Raw genomic sequence first — 17,681 nt, 5'->3', positions numbered from 1 at the left:
GGTATAAATGCATATTAAGGATGATTTTTCCACTTCCTTCCCCAGGTTATCCACAGCAATAGGCCACAACTTAAGTCACTAAAAAACTCAAACAATAAGATTATTAAAATCAGTCTTTTCGTGATGATTACAAACATCAAGCCACAGAACTGTATTTTTAAGCTTTGTGAGCAGGAAACCAATGAAACTTAGGGTGTGCTAACCTGTTTCATGTGTATAGCTTCTTGAACTTCACCATCTAGTTCTGTCAGCTCAGCAAGAGTGTTTTCCAGGTCAGCAGGTATCAGCTCCTTTGCTTTCATATATCTCTCTTTCTCCTTATTACTCAGTGCATTCATTATTCTCAGGCTCGACTGCACTTCTTCCTGATGTATCTGAACCTTTCGGATTTCTTCTTGGATGCTTTGCAGTTTGAGGTCCAAACTTACTGTTCCATTAAGTTCTGTTTTCACCCATCTCAACCAGTCAAGTGAGCGGCAGATTTCCGTCTGGAAGTCTATGCTCTGCACAAGTCTGTTCTCACACTCCATCACGGTGTCACCAATGGCAGCATGCAAAGACTTTAGTTTCTCTTGCCAAGTCTGCACTTGGTGATTTGTTGTCTCACACGCAGATGAGTCAAGCTGAGGAGAAAGAGCTTCTACATGTTCAGTTATTCGCTTCAGAAGACTCTCCGAGTCTTGCAAGCTGCCCACCAGAGAATGATATATTTTCAACTTTTCTTCTATTGGGAGCGTTTCTTCATTTACCTTAATCTGCTCCGTCTTCACTGCCTCTAGTTGTGCCTCAAACTGTGTACACATTTTCTCATGTTCCTGGCATGCTTCTATTGTGTCTTCCAACAGGCTGATTTTCTGGTCTATTTGCCTCTTCAGCTTGTGATATAGAGTGACAAGTTTTAACATCTCATCCGGTTGCCATGGCTGGCCAGTGCTTCGAAAGGCCTCCTTCTTCTGGTTTAGTTCATCTACTGCTGCACCAAGGCTCACCACTTCACCTGAGAGATCTCGGTAGGCCTGCTGGAGTGACATAGCTTCTTTGGCTAAAACAGCAGCTGGAGCTTTGTCCATGTTAATGAACTGATCTTCCAGCTCAGTCAGAGCTTTACTTGTCAACTCAATCAGAGAGGCATACTCTTTTCTGGCATAAATCGCTTCCTGAACCTTATACAACTTTTCTTTTGCCAGAGTAGTGACAATATTGAACTGCTGGGGGAGAATGTTGAGTTTTTCCTCCAGATAAGAATGATCCACTTCATTAAGTGACAGTAGGATTTCTTGGCCATCTCTTTCCAGTGCAAGTAACAGATTTTCATATTCTGGAGATTGTTCAAGAATCTGTTGATATTTTGCCAACTGCGTGTATAGTTCAGAATTACTATTCATCACATTGACTTCTGGGAACGTGACAATATCAGCTTGTTTTAGCCAATGGCAAGCTTTATCCAAGTCTTCTTTGAAATATTTCCTGGAAACTATATTTTTCTCCAGTTCTAACAATCTCTGGTTACATTTTTGTAAAACAGTGTCATACACATTCTGTAGTTCTTGCAGTTTACCTAACACTTCGCTCTTTTCTTGTTCCGTTGCTTCTTTCATTAAATCCCTTCCTTGAGCCCACAACCCAGTGACTTCATTTTGATAGGCCTTCAGGTTAGCCTGGGCATTCTTACAAGTCCTGATCTGTTTGTTCACATCTTCCGGCAACAGACAAATGTGTTCCAGAAATGACACCTTCTTCTCATGCTGGTGAATTTGATTTGTAGCCTGAAAGACTGCCATAAGAAACTGGGTCTTTTCAGACAGTGCCTTATTCAGGTGCTTTCTCCTCTGGCCAACTAGATCACTGAGACAATCTACATGGTGCTGTGCATCAGAAAGTGCTTTCTGCAGCTCCTGCCTTTCATTGAGCCCTAGGTTGGTCATCACCCTGTCAGCATCCTTCACAAGAGTCTTCAGAACAAGCTGTTTGGCTTCAAGCTCACTGCAAATGGTAAGATGATCCATGAGAAGACTTTGAGCCAAATCTGGAGGAGGGCTCTGTTTAAGAGCCTCTGAGATACTAGGTTGCTGCTCCTCTGCCCATTCCATTAGTTCCTGAAATTTGGAATGCACCAAACTGAGCTCTTCTAAGGTTGAAACAGAAACCTGAATTTTCCTTTTAACAAGGTCTTCCAGCTGAGTCCAGCGTTGCTCGAAATGACCAAATTGCTCCTTTACTAATTCTTTGTCATCAAGATTCAGATGTTCTATCATCTTCTGTTTCTGATCTTTCAAATCTTCCAGAGCAAATCTCCTTTCCTGTAGTGCTAGTGTCAATTTTTGCAAAGCTTCAAGGTGCACGTTTGTACTTTCAGCATCAGATCTGTTATCAAAATTGACAGGACAAATTAATTATTAGATCCTATCTCAAGACAGACTTTTAAAAGAGATCAGGATGAATTATAAGCCCACTATATACTGAGATCAATATGAAATTATTACCTATAGCTTTCAGATTCTTTTAAAGGTACCAGTCTTGAATATTAATTTAAAAGTTTAATATTTTTATTAATCTCCCTTTCATCTTCAGTGCGGTCATCAGGTTGACCACACAAATTGATATAAATACTACAGAGCATACTGGTTATATTGCACATACGAACAACAAGTACTGAGGTTGAAGTGAATCTTGTTCCATGACAGTGGTAGCAGCAATTGACTCTCACAATTTGACACATGGCTGGTCCGCTTATGCTATACGTTTAGCAGCAGCAACTAAACTTTAATTTAATAGTCCAGTGGATAAAACACAACATCACAATGAAAAACACACATGAAACACAGTAAACAAAATGAAAGAGTTCAAACAAAATAGTCAAAATGCTTGAAATATCAGAAAATGCTATGATCTGAGATGGGATCAATCAGTACTTGCCTTAAAGACAGACACTGAAAATTTGGCTTCTCAAACTCTATTTCAATACAAGTAACTGTCCTGCAATTAATAAGGGATGCTTGCTTTTAATTAAGCCTGGAAAAAGGGATTTTTAGTGGATCCAACTTATAGACACTCTGTAAACAGTCCTTTCAGCACATATGCATTAAGTCAGCTTTGTGCATGCTACTCCTTTTTTACCTAGCCAGGTTGTCCCACTCCTTTGTGAGCTTTTCCAAGAAAACTTCAACTACATTCATGCGATCATGGTAATCCCCTGTCCTCTGTAGATCCTCCTCCCTCTGTATAAGCAAACTGTGTGCCTGAAGGCAGAGGTCCAGCCACTGGTTGCTCAGCTCTCCTATTTCTTTGTGTTCAGGTGATTCCTGTCCTTCAGTTAGTTTGTTCATCTTTTCAGTCACAGTGGTAAGAGCTGACTGCTTAGACTGCAACTTCTGACTGAATTCCTGAAAAAGACACAAGTCAGAATCAATACGGTGACACCTACTCAAAATTATAAGACAGAATTTAAACAAAAACTCTGAAATAAATCAATTCTGTAAGGACTAATTAAATGTCCAGGCAAACGCTGTGCAGATGTAAATTGGAAGAAGTACCTTCTCCCCTCCCCTAACCTTTCTCCTTATCTTTTCAGGTGAAGACAGGTCGGTTATAGATGCGAAAGTAAACCAGAGCAGTTTTCAAGTGCCAGTGATAAATAAAAATCATGATTAAGTTACACTTTGTTGTCCAGGCTTCTGGACTAGCGTAGCTCCCACCATTCGCTAAAATATGAAAGATAGTCCAGGTCTCATGAAAATTCATTTTACCAGTACTGTTTCTAGTTATTTTTTTTCCTTTTCCTTTGTCATTAGAAACTAAAAATAGGAAGCACAGTCCATGAGTCAGTGATCCCCCACATCCACACTGTTTTGTTCCTACTTCTATAATAGCGACCATTATCACTGCCATTATTGAAACAAAGCCAATGATTATCTAGGTATGATTGCTATTTGAGTTTATAAACTGCAGTAAATAAACGAGTCTATCTGTACACACACTTCTTATTGAATAAGAAGTCACAGAGAACTCAAAAAAAAATATACAATATACCGACAACTAAAACTAACCAAATATTTTTCAGCACTTACACAGTCTACGGTAAATATAATACTTTCCCAAATTCTAGTTCCAGTAACTGTAACTAAACAACCATGCTCAGCTCCAGCACTTTGCTGGGATGATGTGTTTTCACTGAGGGCTGGTAGAGGTTCTGGAGAAGAGATGTTACTGCCCAGCTCTGCCTCATTCCTCTTTGTGACTGCTTCAAAGGGAGCTAGGCATCTTCAATTATCAGGGCAAATTAAAGGGAAAAATACACATTGTGCCACATCTGACAGTACAGCAGGTGCCTGCCTTTCATAGTATTCCAAAGTTCCTAACTGAAATAGTGAAGAAACACAGACTCCTGCTTCTTCCTGGACTCTAATGATAGCTAGTGTAACAGCTTTCAGTCCACATTGTGCTGAGGTATCTCCAAGGGCTATGACTTTGTTCAAACATCTGTGTAGAACAGACATGAAAAGGAAGAGCTGTTTACTTTTCACTTAACTCCTGGAATATCACAAAAAGAATACAAGCAAAGTCTAGACCAAAAACGCAAAATTGAAGCATTTCATCATTTATCAAATAAATAATCTGTTTTTCTGTTTCTTCTTGTTACCTTACTGGTGTTTGTGATGTGTGCAGAATGGTCACTAAGATTCTCTCAACTGTAAATTAATAAGAATGAGTGAAGATCTGAAGCCATTTGTCTCAGTATTTAGGGTAAATTAAAGTGAGTTTCTACCATACCTACTCTCCAGTGGTTTTCAGAGTACAGTAAGATTGAATAGTTTCCTAGACTAATTTCAGAACAGATTTAAATAATTTAGAAGTATTGGAATCAAAGAACTTAGAATCTTTGGGTCCACAGTGATCAGCAATTAGCCTATTAAAAATTAAGGCAAATCAGAACAATAAGCAGGAAATTGTCTACTTAAAAAAAAAAAACCAACCTAGAAAAATATTAAAGTACAGTGCTTTGCTTTCTGTGTCACTGTGTAGAATCAATAATCTTTCCTCTGTCTTCTCTGCTCTTGCTTAGAACATATTAGCAATTCTATGCAATACCTGCATATAACAAGAATTGTAACAACATCAGCAACAGGATGAACTTCTTTCTTACTCTCTATTCTTAATCCAAAGTCGCCTTACCTTAACCTGGAGTACCATATTCTGGGCAATGTTTAGCTCCAACTCTGCCCGTCTCCTTTTCAAATTCTGTAGTTGTTGATCTGCATCCTGGAAATATATCCAGAGTTCAGCCTTCATTTGTTTGATCTCTTCCCAACCTTGAGCCAAATACTGTGACTGCATTATCTGTTCCTCAATCTAGAAGAAAAGAAATGAAAAGGAGTAGGAACGCTTTAATGCGGCTATTTTTGGAGAATGGAGGATGAATACCATTCTTCCTCTGAGCACAATACTGTACTAACAGCAAATTTCTGCACTAGATTCTAAAGGGGCTAATATTATCCACAAACAGAGACAACCTTCAAAAGTCATAAAAATCAGACTTATTAAAGGAAAGCTGTGGAAAAATACATTCACCCTTGAGAGAAACAAGTATACTTTTGAATGTGTGTATTTCAAAGTGTTCTCAGTCTTCTGTTAACGCTTAAATTAAGCATGATTTAGTCTATTGTATGCCAAAAATACTGCTGAACTGTGCCTTACGTGCCTTTGCCATGACCAAATAAAAACTAAACACTTTCATTTAATTTGCTTAGCCCAGCTATTTTGCTTACATGCCTTTTGTAAAATGTCAATAAGAAGAAAGCTTACCAGATCTGAGCCCATCAATCACCTTAAACCAATAGTCACACAGATTCTTTTGCTCCAAATACAGCAGTAGGGCGCCTTTAAGATTTAGACACTCAACCAGCTTATTGCATCTCAGCACTGTACCGTCTGTGATTTCTTAAAAATGTGTCACTGCTTTATATATAAAAGGAGAATCTTATTCTGATATTTGGGATGCTTTTTTGCTATTTTATATTTAGACTGCCATTTTTTTGTAGATTACTTCAATTTGTACAATTTGCTTCTCTGGTATGGAATACTGTAACTACATATATTAGATTTTTACTCTTGGTAGAAGTAGTTTCAGAAGTTTTGTTGTGTGTGTATGTGAAACTAAATTTTTCATGTTTACAACAATAGGAATGCTTCTAATATTTCTTTTCTTAAAACTTCCATTTATAATTTTATTTTAAAATCAAGCATTAAGCTACTTTAAAACTTAATATTGAGGTACACATAAATTCATATGCTGAAATAGATGTACTCTGATTTATGAATTGAATAACCATATTTAAATTATTATAATTAATACATTAGTATACACTAATAAGAACATCACTCTACTGTTGAATGAATAATAACAGTAAAATATGTCTAAGCCTTAATAAAATACAGAGAACAATAGACTGAATTGTGTTTTATGAAAACAAATAATTTGGATCAGGGTTTCTTCCACAGAATGTTATCTGTGTGCCTTTAGACCAACATCTTGCAACATTGCTTAAGTACCTGTAGAAACCTTTGTCTTATGTCTTTATTACTAACAGGACGGTGCTTTGTGGATTTAATTAAAAAAAAAAAAGAGCAGAAAACAAAAGAGAAAAATATTTTTAAAAGAAATACTCAAGAGGAAAGTAAGAAGACATTTCTTTAAACCATTACCCACTATGACCTTTTTAAAAGAGGACAGATCAAGGCAGTTAAAGCTTTAAATAGGATTAAAAGGGGGTTGTAGTGGTTATCTCGTACCGTTTGTTTTGTTTGTTGAATATCTGTTGCTGTACTCTTCACTGTGGCATCTGACAGATCACACATGGAACACAGAAGATCCAAGTACGTATTGGCCTGCTCCTGCAGAGCCCGGAAATGTTTTACCTAAGGGAAGACATTCCTCAAATAAACTCTGAGACTGTGGAAATAATATCTTATTTTATTACAATCATGCATTTTAGTATTCTTACTTTAGTTTATTATTTCCAAAATACACTGTTTTATTAGGTAAGGCTGCTCTATCATAATTATGGAAGAGTAACTCCTAAAAAATTTATTATCATTCAATTATCAAAGCGCTTACTGACATATGCATTACCTAGCTTATTTCTTTATAAATAAAGCATTGGATAGATACACACAGTTTCAACATGGTGACTTACTTTCCCAAGGTGAATGGGAAGCATGGCTTTATTCCATTATTGAAGTGTCATGTTGCCTATACCTATAAAATTCTCTGGTGTCTGATAGATCATGGGGCATCCAGCTCAGTAGCACAATACACTTTCTCATACTTTCTGAAACCCTCCCAATGTCCCCAATATCTACAATTGCCAAGATATGACAACATGATGCTGTTGAGGGTTCCTGCTTTCAGCATTGCCCATAGGAGCTCACCTCTCCCTGTGAAGGGCTTCCCCAACACTCCCCCAAAATGACGATGTTAGTGTTGACAAGCAGGGCAATAACACAACTTCTACAGTCCCAGGGAGGAGGGGTGAGTGACCACCTAACGCAGAGGGCCAGTGGTGTGTCCTCGCAGGCAAAAAGTTGAGCACAACAACAGTGTGCCCTTGTGGCAACCCTTAATTACTGTATTAACAAGAACACAGAAAGCAAGCTGTGGGAACTGATTATTCCATACTTAAACTTGTCAGACTGTCCCTGGTGCATTTGGCCCAGTTTCTCTCTTTGCCCATAGAAGCGATATTGGCAAACCGGCGCAAGTCCAGCAAAGGGCTGGGGGAATATGGGACTGCCATACGTGGCATTTGGGCAGGTCTGAAGGAACTGGGTTTGTTCAGCCTGGAGAACCCAACTGCAGTCTGCTGTTACTTAGAATGATAGGAGTCAGGTGGGAGCAGTAGCAAGAAGACAGAGCCAAACTCTTTGCTAAGGTGAGCAGAAAAAGGGACCAGTGGGAAAGGTGACAAGTTGCAACAAGGAAATTCTTCCCAGATATGAGGGAAACTATTTTTCACTCTGAGAACAGTTAAGCACTGGAACAGGTCCCTAATCCTCAGGGATGGTCAGAGTCCTCAGTGGATTAAAGGGCTTTGCAAGCTCTGTCCTCCTCTCCTTGGGGTTTGGCTGCCTTTGCCCAGATGGGACACGGCCAACAGAAAAGCGTTCAGAAGCCTTCCCCGTTCAGAAGCCTTCCCCCTTGCTCGAGTGCTGCCTGTAAGCTCTGGCCCTCACCCACCCATAGGTCTCACCTGAGCTACACTACAGGTGCATCTGCACCTGGCTGATCCTCCTGGCCTTGCCTTGCTGCCCTGACCTCCTGCCTCCACCTGGGACTGGCTTCATTCCCTACAGACTTGCCTGGCAATCATCAGACAGTGGCTGACACCAAGGGGACTCTGCTCTCCTCATCTGTGTGCTGCAGTTCTGCACGTCATGGGGAAGGTGCTGCCCTGCTGGCTCCACTGCCAGCCCCTGCTTCCCCCATCTCCACTGCCAGCCCCTGCTCCCCTCGCCCTTGCAGAGCTGGCATCTGTAGTATTTCAAGTATGTAATTTCTTTATTAAGCCACATGGTGGATGAGGCAGCCCTGAATTCCAGCATTTTGAGAACCATATCAGTTTCATTTGAAAACAAATCCAACATCAAATACATTAAGTTACTAAGAACAATCAAGAAGCAAAGAAACCATTCTTAATGGCTAATGCCAGCTAGAGGGAGTTCTATGCTCTTAGGCTGAAAAATTGTTTTAATTGCCAAAGAGACTCTGTGTTCATGGTACTGTGAAACCAGATATCATATAGAAACATTAGTAGGCAGATGGACAATTCGACAAGCAGAAAGACACAACCTCTCTGCTAAACACATCTGTGGAGTATCTGAGCAGGTTTACCTAATTAGCCAACTTTTTTTTGCAGGTAACATGTTTCTAAGCATTAAGCAGAGCTAGCAAAAGCCCTGTGTAATTTTTTTACTTACAGTTATTTTTCACTCAAGGTATTCCTTTTGGAGCTGGGAATCAGCAATGAGGCTACGTAGCCCTCTGAGAAGGTCAGAGACAGTATCTAATTTCTACTAACAAAAAGGTCTTACCTGAATTCACCGTATTAAGGATAACCAAGCATTTCCAAGTGCTGAATTTTTACCTGTTTAACTGCATCTGCCAGGCTGAAAGGTGGCCAGGTAGTTGGCTTTAGTTCTGACTGCACTGTAGACAGCCAAGTCTGGCACTGTTGTAGTGTATCCTGATGACTAACATGCTTCTGAAGTTCATGTTCCAAACTCTGGTACACCTAAAATAAACATTTTGTAAGGTCATTGTGTTTTCAAACAGCACTTTTGGCTCTCTTCTCCCACCTTGAAAACTACAGATAAAACAGAATTATCAAGACTGTGGTTATTTTAGAATCATAGAATGGTTAGTGTTGGAAGGGACCTCAAAGATCAACTAGTTCCAACCTCCCTGCCATGGGCTCCAAGCCGCCTGCCATGGGAATTTTAGCCTTGTACATAAAAATACCTTAAGCTCTCACTGCATCTTGCTAATTTGTGGAGAAGATGGACAATATCTAAGGCATAGCTTCTGGAAAGAAAATAATAAAGAAGCAAACAAAGAGCACTGTCTCTTATTTTTGTATTCTTGTTCAACGTTTTGTCATTGATCTAGTATGAGGTTTTACCTATCTCTACAAATCTTATTAACTTCTAATTTTGGGGGTTTGGTTTTGTTTGTGTGGTTTGTTGTGGTTTTTTGGTTGGTTGTCTTTGTTTGGTTGTGGTTTTTTTGTTTCTTTGTTTGGTTTGGGGTTTTGTTGGTTTGGAGGTTTTTTGTGGTTTTTGATTGGGTGTCCTGTTGGGTTTGGGTTTGTTTGTTGTTTTGTTTTTGTTTGTTTTTTTTTTTTTTACACTATGCTTGCTTGATCTCCTAATTGGATTAACAGAATGACCCAGCTAGCCCTTCTTAATTGTATATTCTGTTTTTACTAAGAGAGATAGCATTTCCTAGCACACAATTAAGACCTGTTATGCACATATGCAAACTACTGACACTAAGAGTGCAATTTGCTCCCTAGTTTTTGAAGTATCGTTCTAATTTGCTGCAGCTGCTCAGAAGCTAGTGTAACACGAAGGTAGTGAGGATGCAGAGAGATTAAGGTAAGAACTGATAGGCAGCTAGTTTTGCTGGCTGCAAGGCAACAGTTGGATCACAAGGAATTAAACTGTAGCACAGTAATGCTGAAGTGTTATCTTAGTAGCCTGTAGGCTCAATTTAAATGAAAACAGTAGAAAGAGTTTTACACCATTTACAGAAACAAGTACTTATAGAAATAATATTATGCGTTATTCTTAAATAGCATGAAACCATTCTCGAAACAAGACTTACTCTTTGGGCTGTGCTACATATGGCAGAATAGCTGTCCTTTGTCCCCTGAAGATGGCTTTGTATGTTTTGCTTAAATTTTGCTTGAAGATGTTCAGTGCATTGATTGATCAAGTAATCGCCTTTACTCTTAAGGTTGTTCAAACGATCTTCAAATCCTGCAATTTCTTCCATGATAGCCTAAGAAATAGATAAAATACTTTTGAAAAAATATTTTAAACTTAAAACATGTTCTGCATCACAACTTTTTAAACTAGCTTTTCTCTTTTCTTTTTTTTCCTTTAAACATTCATACTTCTTATAAAATCATTATGAAAAGTCTGGAAATAGATATCCCACAGAAACACCAGTAGCACTGGCATAACGTGTAAACATTATATGCTCATGCCCAAAGACTACCCTTAAACTTCCTTTGTTGCATGTTCTCCAGGGTTCCATCAACTTCTCTTGTGCCTAGTAACGAGGAGTAAATCTGATGCTGAATCATATCTTATTCCATAAGCTCTTCCACTGTAGACAATTCTTTTAATTGACTTCAGTGAAGCCAAGTTTTTATCCAAGGAGGTTACTTGAAGAATAATACACCAATCACAATGAGTTAAAAAATTTCAATATTCACTCTTGGAATCTCACTTTCAGGAAGTGGTGGGGAGGCTTGGATTTTGCTTTCTTCTACCTTCTAGAAAGCATTGGCTATCGATGTAGTGAATAATTATCATTAATAGCAACCATAACAATACTTTGAATAAAACCAATGGAGGAAATGTTACAACCTACGAGAGGAGGAAAAAAATAAATGATTGGAAGATTTAAAATACTTTTTTATCCTTGAAAGTGCCAGAGCAAAAAATGTCTTAGGAATAAAATGACCGTAATCTGCTTTTTGTGGTCTATTTCCTGGGACATCTGAGGAAAAATCTGACACAGAATTCAGACCAGCACACAACAAAGCTCTTGTGCATATGCAGTCTCATCTAAGAAACAGTGCTAACAATAAGGTAGATTTGTTAACTGCATTAATGACACCAATGCTTATTAACACAGTTAGTAGTACGAGGAACAAAACAGGTGAATGACAAATAACTGGAGCTCTGGAGTGGAGACAGAGGAGCAAAGAAGAATAATTCTATTTTACTGGACAAGAGAAATTTACTCAATAGCAAACTCACCTTGTGGTTAGCTAGTTGCTGAGTGATTATTTCAAGATTGTTACTCTCCATGAGGTCAGGGCTGACCAGCCTGCTGGACATATGTAATAACCATTTCTCTCCTTCTTGCAAATCACTATTGTAATCCTCATGTTCTTTTACTCTCACCTCTAAGGTTTCAACATATGCCTGCAGGACCACAATAACCAAAATTCAATATTCAAGTAATTACAAAAAAAAAAAAAAAACAAAAAAAAAAACCCAACCCAGAAACTATCAAGAGCTTGAAAAACATAGTAAGAGACTCATCTTCTAAATTATGTTCCTGTAAAGGACTCTCATATGGTTAGACTGTTAAGACATCAAAGGGATTACTTGTGTGAACAAACTCTGTGGTACCAAGCAGTATTTTCACTCCAGACGAAATATCATACTTTGAAGACTGAGGAAACCACTGAGGATCTCCTTACTTTAAGAAAAGGAACGTTGTCAATTTGACATTAAGTTCATGTAGAAACAGTCACGACATGCTCTTTGAGAGACTGCACATGGCCTACAAAATATTATGGTTGGGTCCCTGATGCTTAAAGCCTTCACGTGTACATATTGTCTGTGATTATGTCTGTCTGCAGGCAAATTAAGAATGTACACATTCAGTTAAAATGTATTTACTCTTTTTAAGAAAGATTTTTTCATAAGCTTCTCTATATTTAAGTCATCAACATTACATCTAATGCAACAGACATCAGTTTTGTAGTACAGACTAAAGGAATGTCTGTAAATTAAAAATCAACTGTGAAAAAAAATCATTTGTTATTTATTGGTGGATGGATTGGCAATTAAACGTACTTAGGTCAAACATAAGTACTAACATGGTTTGCAGAGCTTATCCTTGCTAGGAGTATAACCTATTAAAAGCTTCAGGAATAATCAGACCTTAGAATGTATTTAGAAGTATTAGACCTTTCAAAGTACTACATACATGTGGACTAATGAATCAATGTTAATTAATAATACCCTTGTTGAATTAAATTATACCCATTTTACAGTTCGTTTTCTCTAGTGCCTTCCATTTAACAACTAAACTAAACAGGGTTTGTGCAAGACATAGCAGAAACAAGAGACAAAATGGTATGATTTAAGGGCATCTATCCCATCAAGAAATAATGTATTTAGAAAACTATTCAAAGCAATTAAAAATAGTAACAATAGTACAAACTAGTCATTGATGTATTTCCACTTAGTGCTATGATTTCACCTGCCACACTCAAATTCATTTCAGCTACTCTTGCTAGATTCATTTAGGTAGAAGTGCTTTCCATATTCAAGAATCACCTCCCCACCAAAAAAAAAAAGTAATTAAATCCAACTGGCTCTGTGAACAGGGTGAAAAAGATAGTCAACTACTTGAAGAGGAAAAAATACAGCAAATTGAAAGAACTTAGAGTTTTCTTCTTGACTTTTTACCTTTGTTGTGCTGCAGAGTTCCTGGTAACTGCTCTGAAGGTCTTGAATGTTGTTCTTTAGAGTCACATCATTCACCAGATCGAAAAGTGCTTCACCCTTTTCAATCACGGATTTTATTGAAGGCTCATGGGATAGAACAGTCTGCTGTATGGACTACAATGCGAGCAAGAATTAAAATATATATATATTGAACACTGAAGATCTGTTTCACTAACTTCCCTTTGATCTGAAGCACAGCCTTCTATCATGGTGTACATCATCCTTTCCAGATGAATAGTGTTCTGCTACCAGTACATGACTATGTTTCTCAGCCATGCCCTGAGACAACAACTTGTGTGAACAAAGGCATCTAAAAGCAATTGCTCCTTTTGTGAGTGGCTAGCAGCACAGCTGATAATCTGGAGCTGTTGAAGGAAAGGGAGTTAATATGTGTGAAGGGGCAAGCGCTAGGGATAAAACTTGCTCAGAGGAACAAATTTTGGAAATAGGTGGGAAAGTATAACCAAAGCCATCCCCTTAATAGATAGTATGCAGAAGAATGCACAACATTGTACTCTCAAGAGTATGCAATCTGACATGTTATGTCATTGTGCCCCTGGCTCAGACAGCATGGCACATCGCAGCATCTATCAAATGACAGTGAGATACCAGCTCCCCAAACGTGTAAAAAGCAAGCACACAGCTATAACATACGACTGAGTACTGAAGCCGATGGGGGGTAGAGGCAGTTTCAGAGAGAAAGCCTTGATGCTGTGCAGGTACTTCTGAGCAATAGCTAAAACATTGATTTGTTAGCAACACTGTTTTAGCCACGGATGTAAAGCACAACACTATATGGGCTGCTATGAGGAGAGCCAGCTCCCATCAGCCAGATCCAGTACACATCTTACAAAATATCTCCAATCCTGGATTATTTAACAAAAACATCATTGAAACAAGTAATGGGGTTTGCTGTCATTTCTTTTCTCTACTCATTTTTACGACTGGAAAAAAATCCCAACAGTTCATTAAGATCCTAACTAAAAACAGAGGAGGCTGTAGCAGCTGACTGTCTTAGACATTGGTTGAGCTGGGACATTCAGCTTTAACCAGAAAGCTGATTAAGCCAAAGTAAACAGGCAAAGTCCGCAGTGAAGAAAGACCAACTGATTTCTCTCCTTGCTTAAACAGCAGCTAATTCTGTTGCTATCAACAGAATTACTCATATAAGAATTTTGCTCCATAATAGGAAATTTACAGATGTGGAAGCCTTATTAGGACATTCACATTTCAAATCCAGGTGCTCACTCTGGTTCATACATGCAAGTATCATGCATCTTTTCACTTTGACGCTGATTTGGACATCCAGATCAGAGACATCTCATACATCTGTTGAGGAAACTTCAACAGCTACCTGGATCAGAGGATTTATTGTGAGTCACTAGGTCAAAATTCATTTGATAGTACAATGATATAACCCCTTTTTACCTTGTATTTGGACAACTGGGCCTTCTTCTCATAGAGTTCACTCTTTGGCTCTGCTGGAGCACGTAACATGGCTTGGTACTCTGTAAGCCACTGAGTTTGTGCCTTGTACTTGTCTGAGAACTCCTTTGCCAGCTGAAGGCACTTCTCCGAAGTCATGTGCTCTTTCCTGATGGAGCCAGCCAGCTCTTCAAGCTGTTCCACATGATCACCAATTTCTTTTCTTAACTGGTCAACTTCATTTTCTTCCATGTACTTTATAGCTCGCTGCCCCTTCTCACGGGCAGATTTCAGTAAACTGTGGCCTATGTCCATATCACTCAATAGCAGCTGTGAAGGAAGCGTTGGTTAACAGAAAATGTATGCAAGCTCTTATTGTTGTTTGAGGTTTTTTTTAATTCATTATAGTTCTATTATCAGTGAGAGGCTAGCTTTTTTTTTTTTTTTTAATTTTGCTAAGGACACAGAAGGTGTAAACTAGAAGGAAGCAGAAAAAGCAAATGCATCTGTTCTGCACTGGGCTTTTGAAGATTAACACAGAAACTGAGGGCTATCAGGAGAGGATTCATACTCCAAATTCTGGAATAGATTAAAGTTTTCCCTTAATGTATTATGTTTAAGCTGCAGGACATATGAAAAACTCATTTCCAATGTGTATATGACACACGAACAGAAAATTTTATACTTGGTGGTCTTTATCCTATTAGCTTCTCTGGACAAGGTGAAGTCAGACTTTTGAACAGCTAAGATGCAAGTTAAAATATAGCCTCTTTTTGGTAAACAGAAACAAAAAATGCTTTTGAGAAAGCTGTACCTCTAGTTTCTGCACTTTTTTCTCCATTGCTGTTTTATCAACCACATCAAACTTGGTGATCACATTTCCGAAGTTCTTCTTAGTAGCTCCATACCAATTTGTGTAAGCACTAAAAGCCAATTCTGACTCCTCCATACAGCGTATTTCTTCTTCCAGAAACTTTATTTGCTCCTTCAAACAAATACAGAGTGTAGGGGAAGGAAGTAAGTACCATCAGATGTTTATCATTGCTATTGGCTAAAGATAGCAACAAATTGCTATCTAGTAATAAAACCTGATATACTAAGAAAACACATAGGTTTTGCGTTCTTTCATATCTAGTGGATAATTCTCACTGAAGTCTTGTCAGAGTGTATATATAGCAATCACTAATGTTAACACTGAGTCAATACTAAGCTCTGAAAAGGTATTTATATTCTGAAATTTGAATTGTGACTTGTGATTATGGTACTATGAGACACTTACTACTTAAAGTGACCTAAAGACTGTACCTTATCAATTCAAGTATTCCCCATACCTATTTGTTTCAGTGACAATGTGAAAACTTTTCTCTAGATGTCATTCAGCATTCAAACATACTGAATTCTTAACTTCTCTCCTTAAACTGCCAAAAAAGACAGTAACAACATCTGATTAATACTGAATATTTTTAAAGGGCATTATTCTGATTATACTTCTCTAATTCATTTAGTCCAATGAAATCTACATGTATGTGTGTATATATATATGGATAAATACGTGAATACTATATTATTGAGTCTATAGTAATGAATAAACTCCGATAAAGTCTAATTAAGAAAGTCTGTTTATACTTGCTTCTTAACTGACAATTTATGATGCTACAATGAATTAATTTTCATTACTTACCAAGATATGAAGAAGCAGAGTTTGGTAGTGAGATGTAAGCTGCGTAGCCTGGCTTCCCATTCTACTTGTAGTGAGACTTTCCTCTAGTATTTGCTGAGCCAATACCCCAACTTCCTCCACGTCATCTTTGTAGATTGTAATTTCTTCATGACACTTCTGTAACAAAGACATTATTCAGTTTATATGACTGATTCAAACATCTTAAACACAACAGGAATGTATTTGTAATGAAGTCAGGAAATTATTGAAAAGAAAAAAACACATGATTTTGTTTGTAAACATGGATTTACAACAGGAACATAGAACAGTCCGATGCAGGTTAATGTAAAGAACATGCTGGAAGTTTTATCATACCACATGGACTGCATTTCATTACAATAGATTAAACACTTCCCCCTAAAAAAAAAAAACCAACAGAAATGAAACCTGGACTTCCTATGGAATTTGCCTGAAGTTTTCAAGGTGACTGTAAAGCATAACCTTGAATCTCTTTCAATATGCTTCCTGCATTTATTGAGAACCATGTGTTCTCCTTGCAGTGACTAAAGGAGAATTATTACATCAACACAGTAGAGAGAGACTTCACAACACAGTTGGTCACATTTTATTCTTCTTATCACATTAACACTTTCCCACTCCAGGACCAATCTTTGTCCTCGGTTATACCTTCACATACCACAGATCATATGAATTCCAGATCTCCCTATGACATTTCCACATTGGTATAGTCATACCATTACCAGTAAAATGGCAGGAACCTGGACCCAGAAGGCACTAAGCTCTCTTGGATTCATCATTCCAGGCACCACTTCAGAATGAATTGCAATGCTTCCTGTCATTTTCACAGTGCAACCAGGAAATGATGTGGAAACCTCACATGGTATTTTGTTTGAGGAATATCTTAACTATATTCTTTACCTTCATTTGTTGAAGCTGCATCTCCTTTGTTGCTCTGTCAGACTGCCTCCCAGTCCTGATAGCAACTTTCTCCTCCAGATCTGTTAGCCAGTCATTAACCTTCTGAAATTTTTTCTCCATTAACCTCAGTCTGCTCACAGTAGCATTTAATTGGCTTCTTGCTTCAGAAAGCCTGTGCTGATAAACTTGCCAATCCTGCCGTAAGGATTCCAGGGCTCGGTCTTCTATCTGGGGAATGCCCCAGGGAATCACCTCTTCTCTGGCATGGACAGCAGCATTCAATAATGCTTGTCCTTCTGCACAGTGGACCTGCAGCTCCTATAAAGGCAGTTATGGATACATACCCTACATTAACAGATTGCTTTCACACATGGCAAACAAAGCCCTGGTTCTACTTAAAACAAAAGCAGTTACCTTGTGCTATCTATATATTCTCCTTAGTTATCTATGGTTGAACATATTACACTAAGAACACCTAGGATGGCATGCTTACTTACAAAGCAAACTGAATATCATCATAATTGACAAGTGAATTGGAGAAAATTATTGACAAAGCGGGTGTTAAATTCTTTCCCCTCCTGCTAAGTTTATCATCAGCTCTAAAACATCAGCTGCCTGAGCTCACATG

At 38.2% G+C, this 17,681-nt stretch overlaps 1 protein-coding gene across 1 annotated transcript in view; it reads right to left on the bottom strand.

The window, feature by feature from the left end:
* Positions 1 to 17,681, bottom strand: part of SYNE1 (spectrin repeat containing nuclear envelope protein 1) — a 199,047-nt gene that overhangs the window by 69,261 nt on the left and 112,105 nt on the right. Inside the window, exons 60-71 of the mRNA XM_086625933.1 lie at positions 17,054 to 17,371; positions 16,136 to 16,291; positions 15,269 to 15,439; positions 14,458 to 14,784; positions 12,991 to 13,143; positions 11,545 to 11,712; positions 10,379 to 10,555; positions 9,141 to 9,287; positions 6,790 to 6,915; positions 5,173 to 5,349; positions 3,118 to 3,383; positions 204 to 2,364 (exon numbers count right to left, since the gene is read on the bottom strand). Coding sequence (XP_086482059.1) covers positions 204 to 2,364; positions 3,118 to 3,383; positions 5,173 to 5,349; positions 6,790 to 6,915; positions 9,141 to 9,287; positions 10,379 to 10,555; positions 11,545 to 11,712; positions 12,991 to 13,143; positions 14,458 to 14,784; positions 15,269 to 15,439; positions 16,136 to 16,291; positions 17,054 to 17,371 — 4,347 coding nt within the window. The remainder of the gene's footprint in view (positions 1 to 203; positions 2,365 to 3,117; positions 3,384 to 5,172; positions 5,350 to 6,789; positions 6,916 to 9,140; positions 9,288 to 10,378; positions 10,556 to 11,544; positions 11,713 to 12,990; positions 13,144 to 14,457; positions 14,785 to 15,268; positions 15,440 to 16,135; positions 16,292 to 17,053; positions 17,372 to 17,681) is intronic.

The sequence above is a fragment of the Tauraco erythrolophus genome, chromosome 2, assembly GCF_009769465.1.
Source record: "Tauraco erythrolophus isolate bTauEry1 chromosome 2, bTauEry1.pri, whole genome shotgun sequence".
Lineage (NCBI taxonomy): Eukaryota > Metazoa > Chordata > Aves > Musophagiformes > Musophagidae > Tauraco > Tauraco erythrolophus.
Note: the sequence above shows the minus strand (reverse complement) of the source record. Positions and strands in the feature narration are given on the sequence as shown.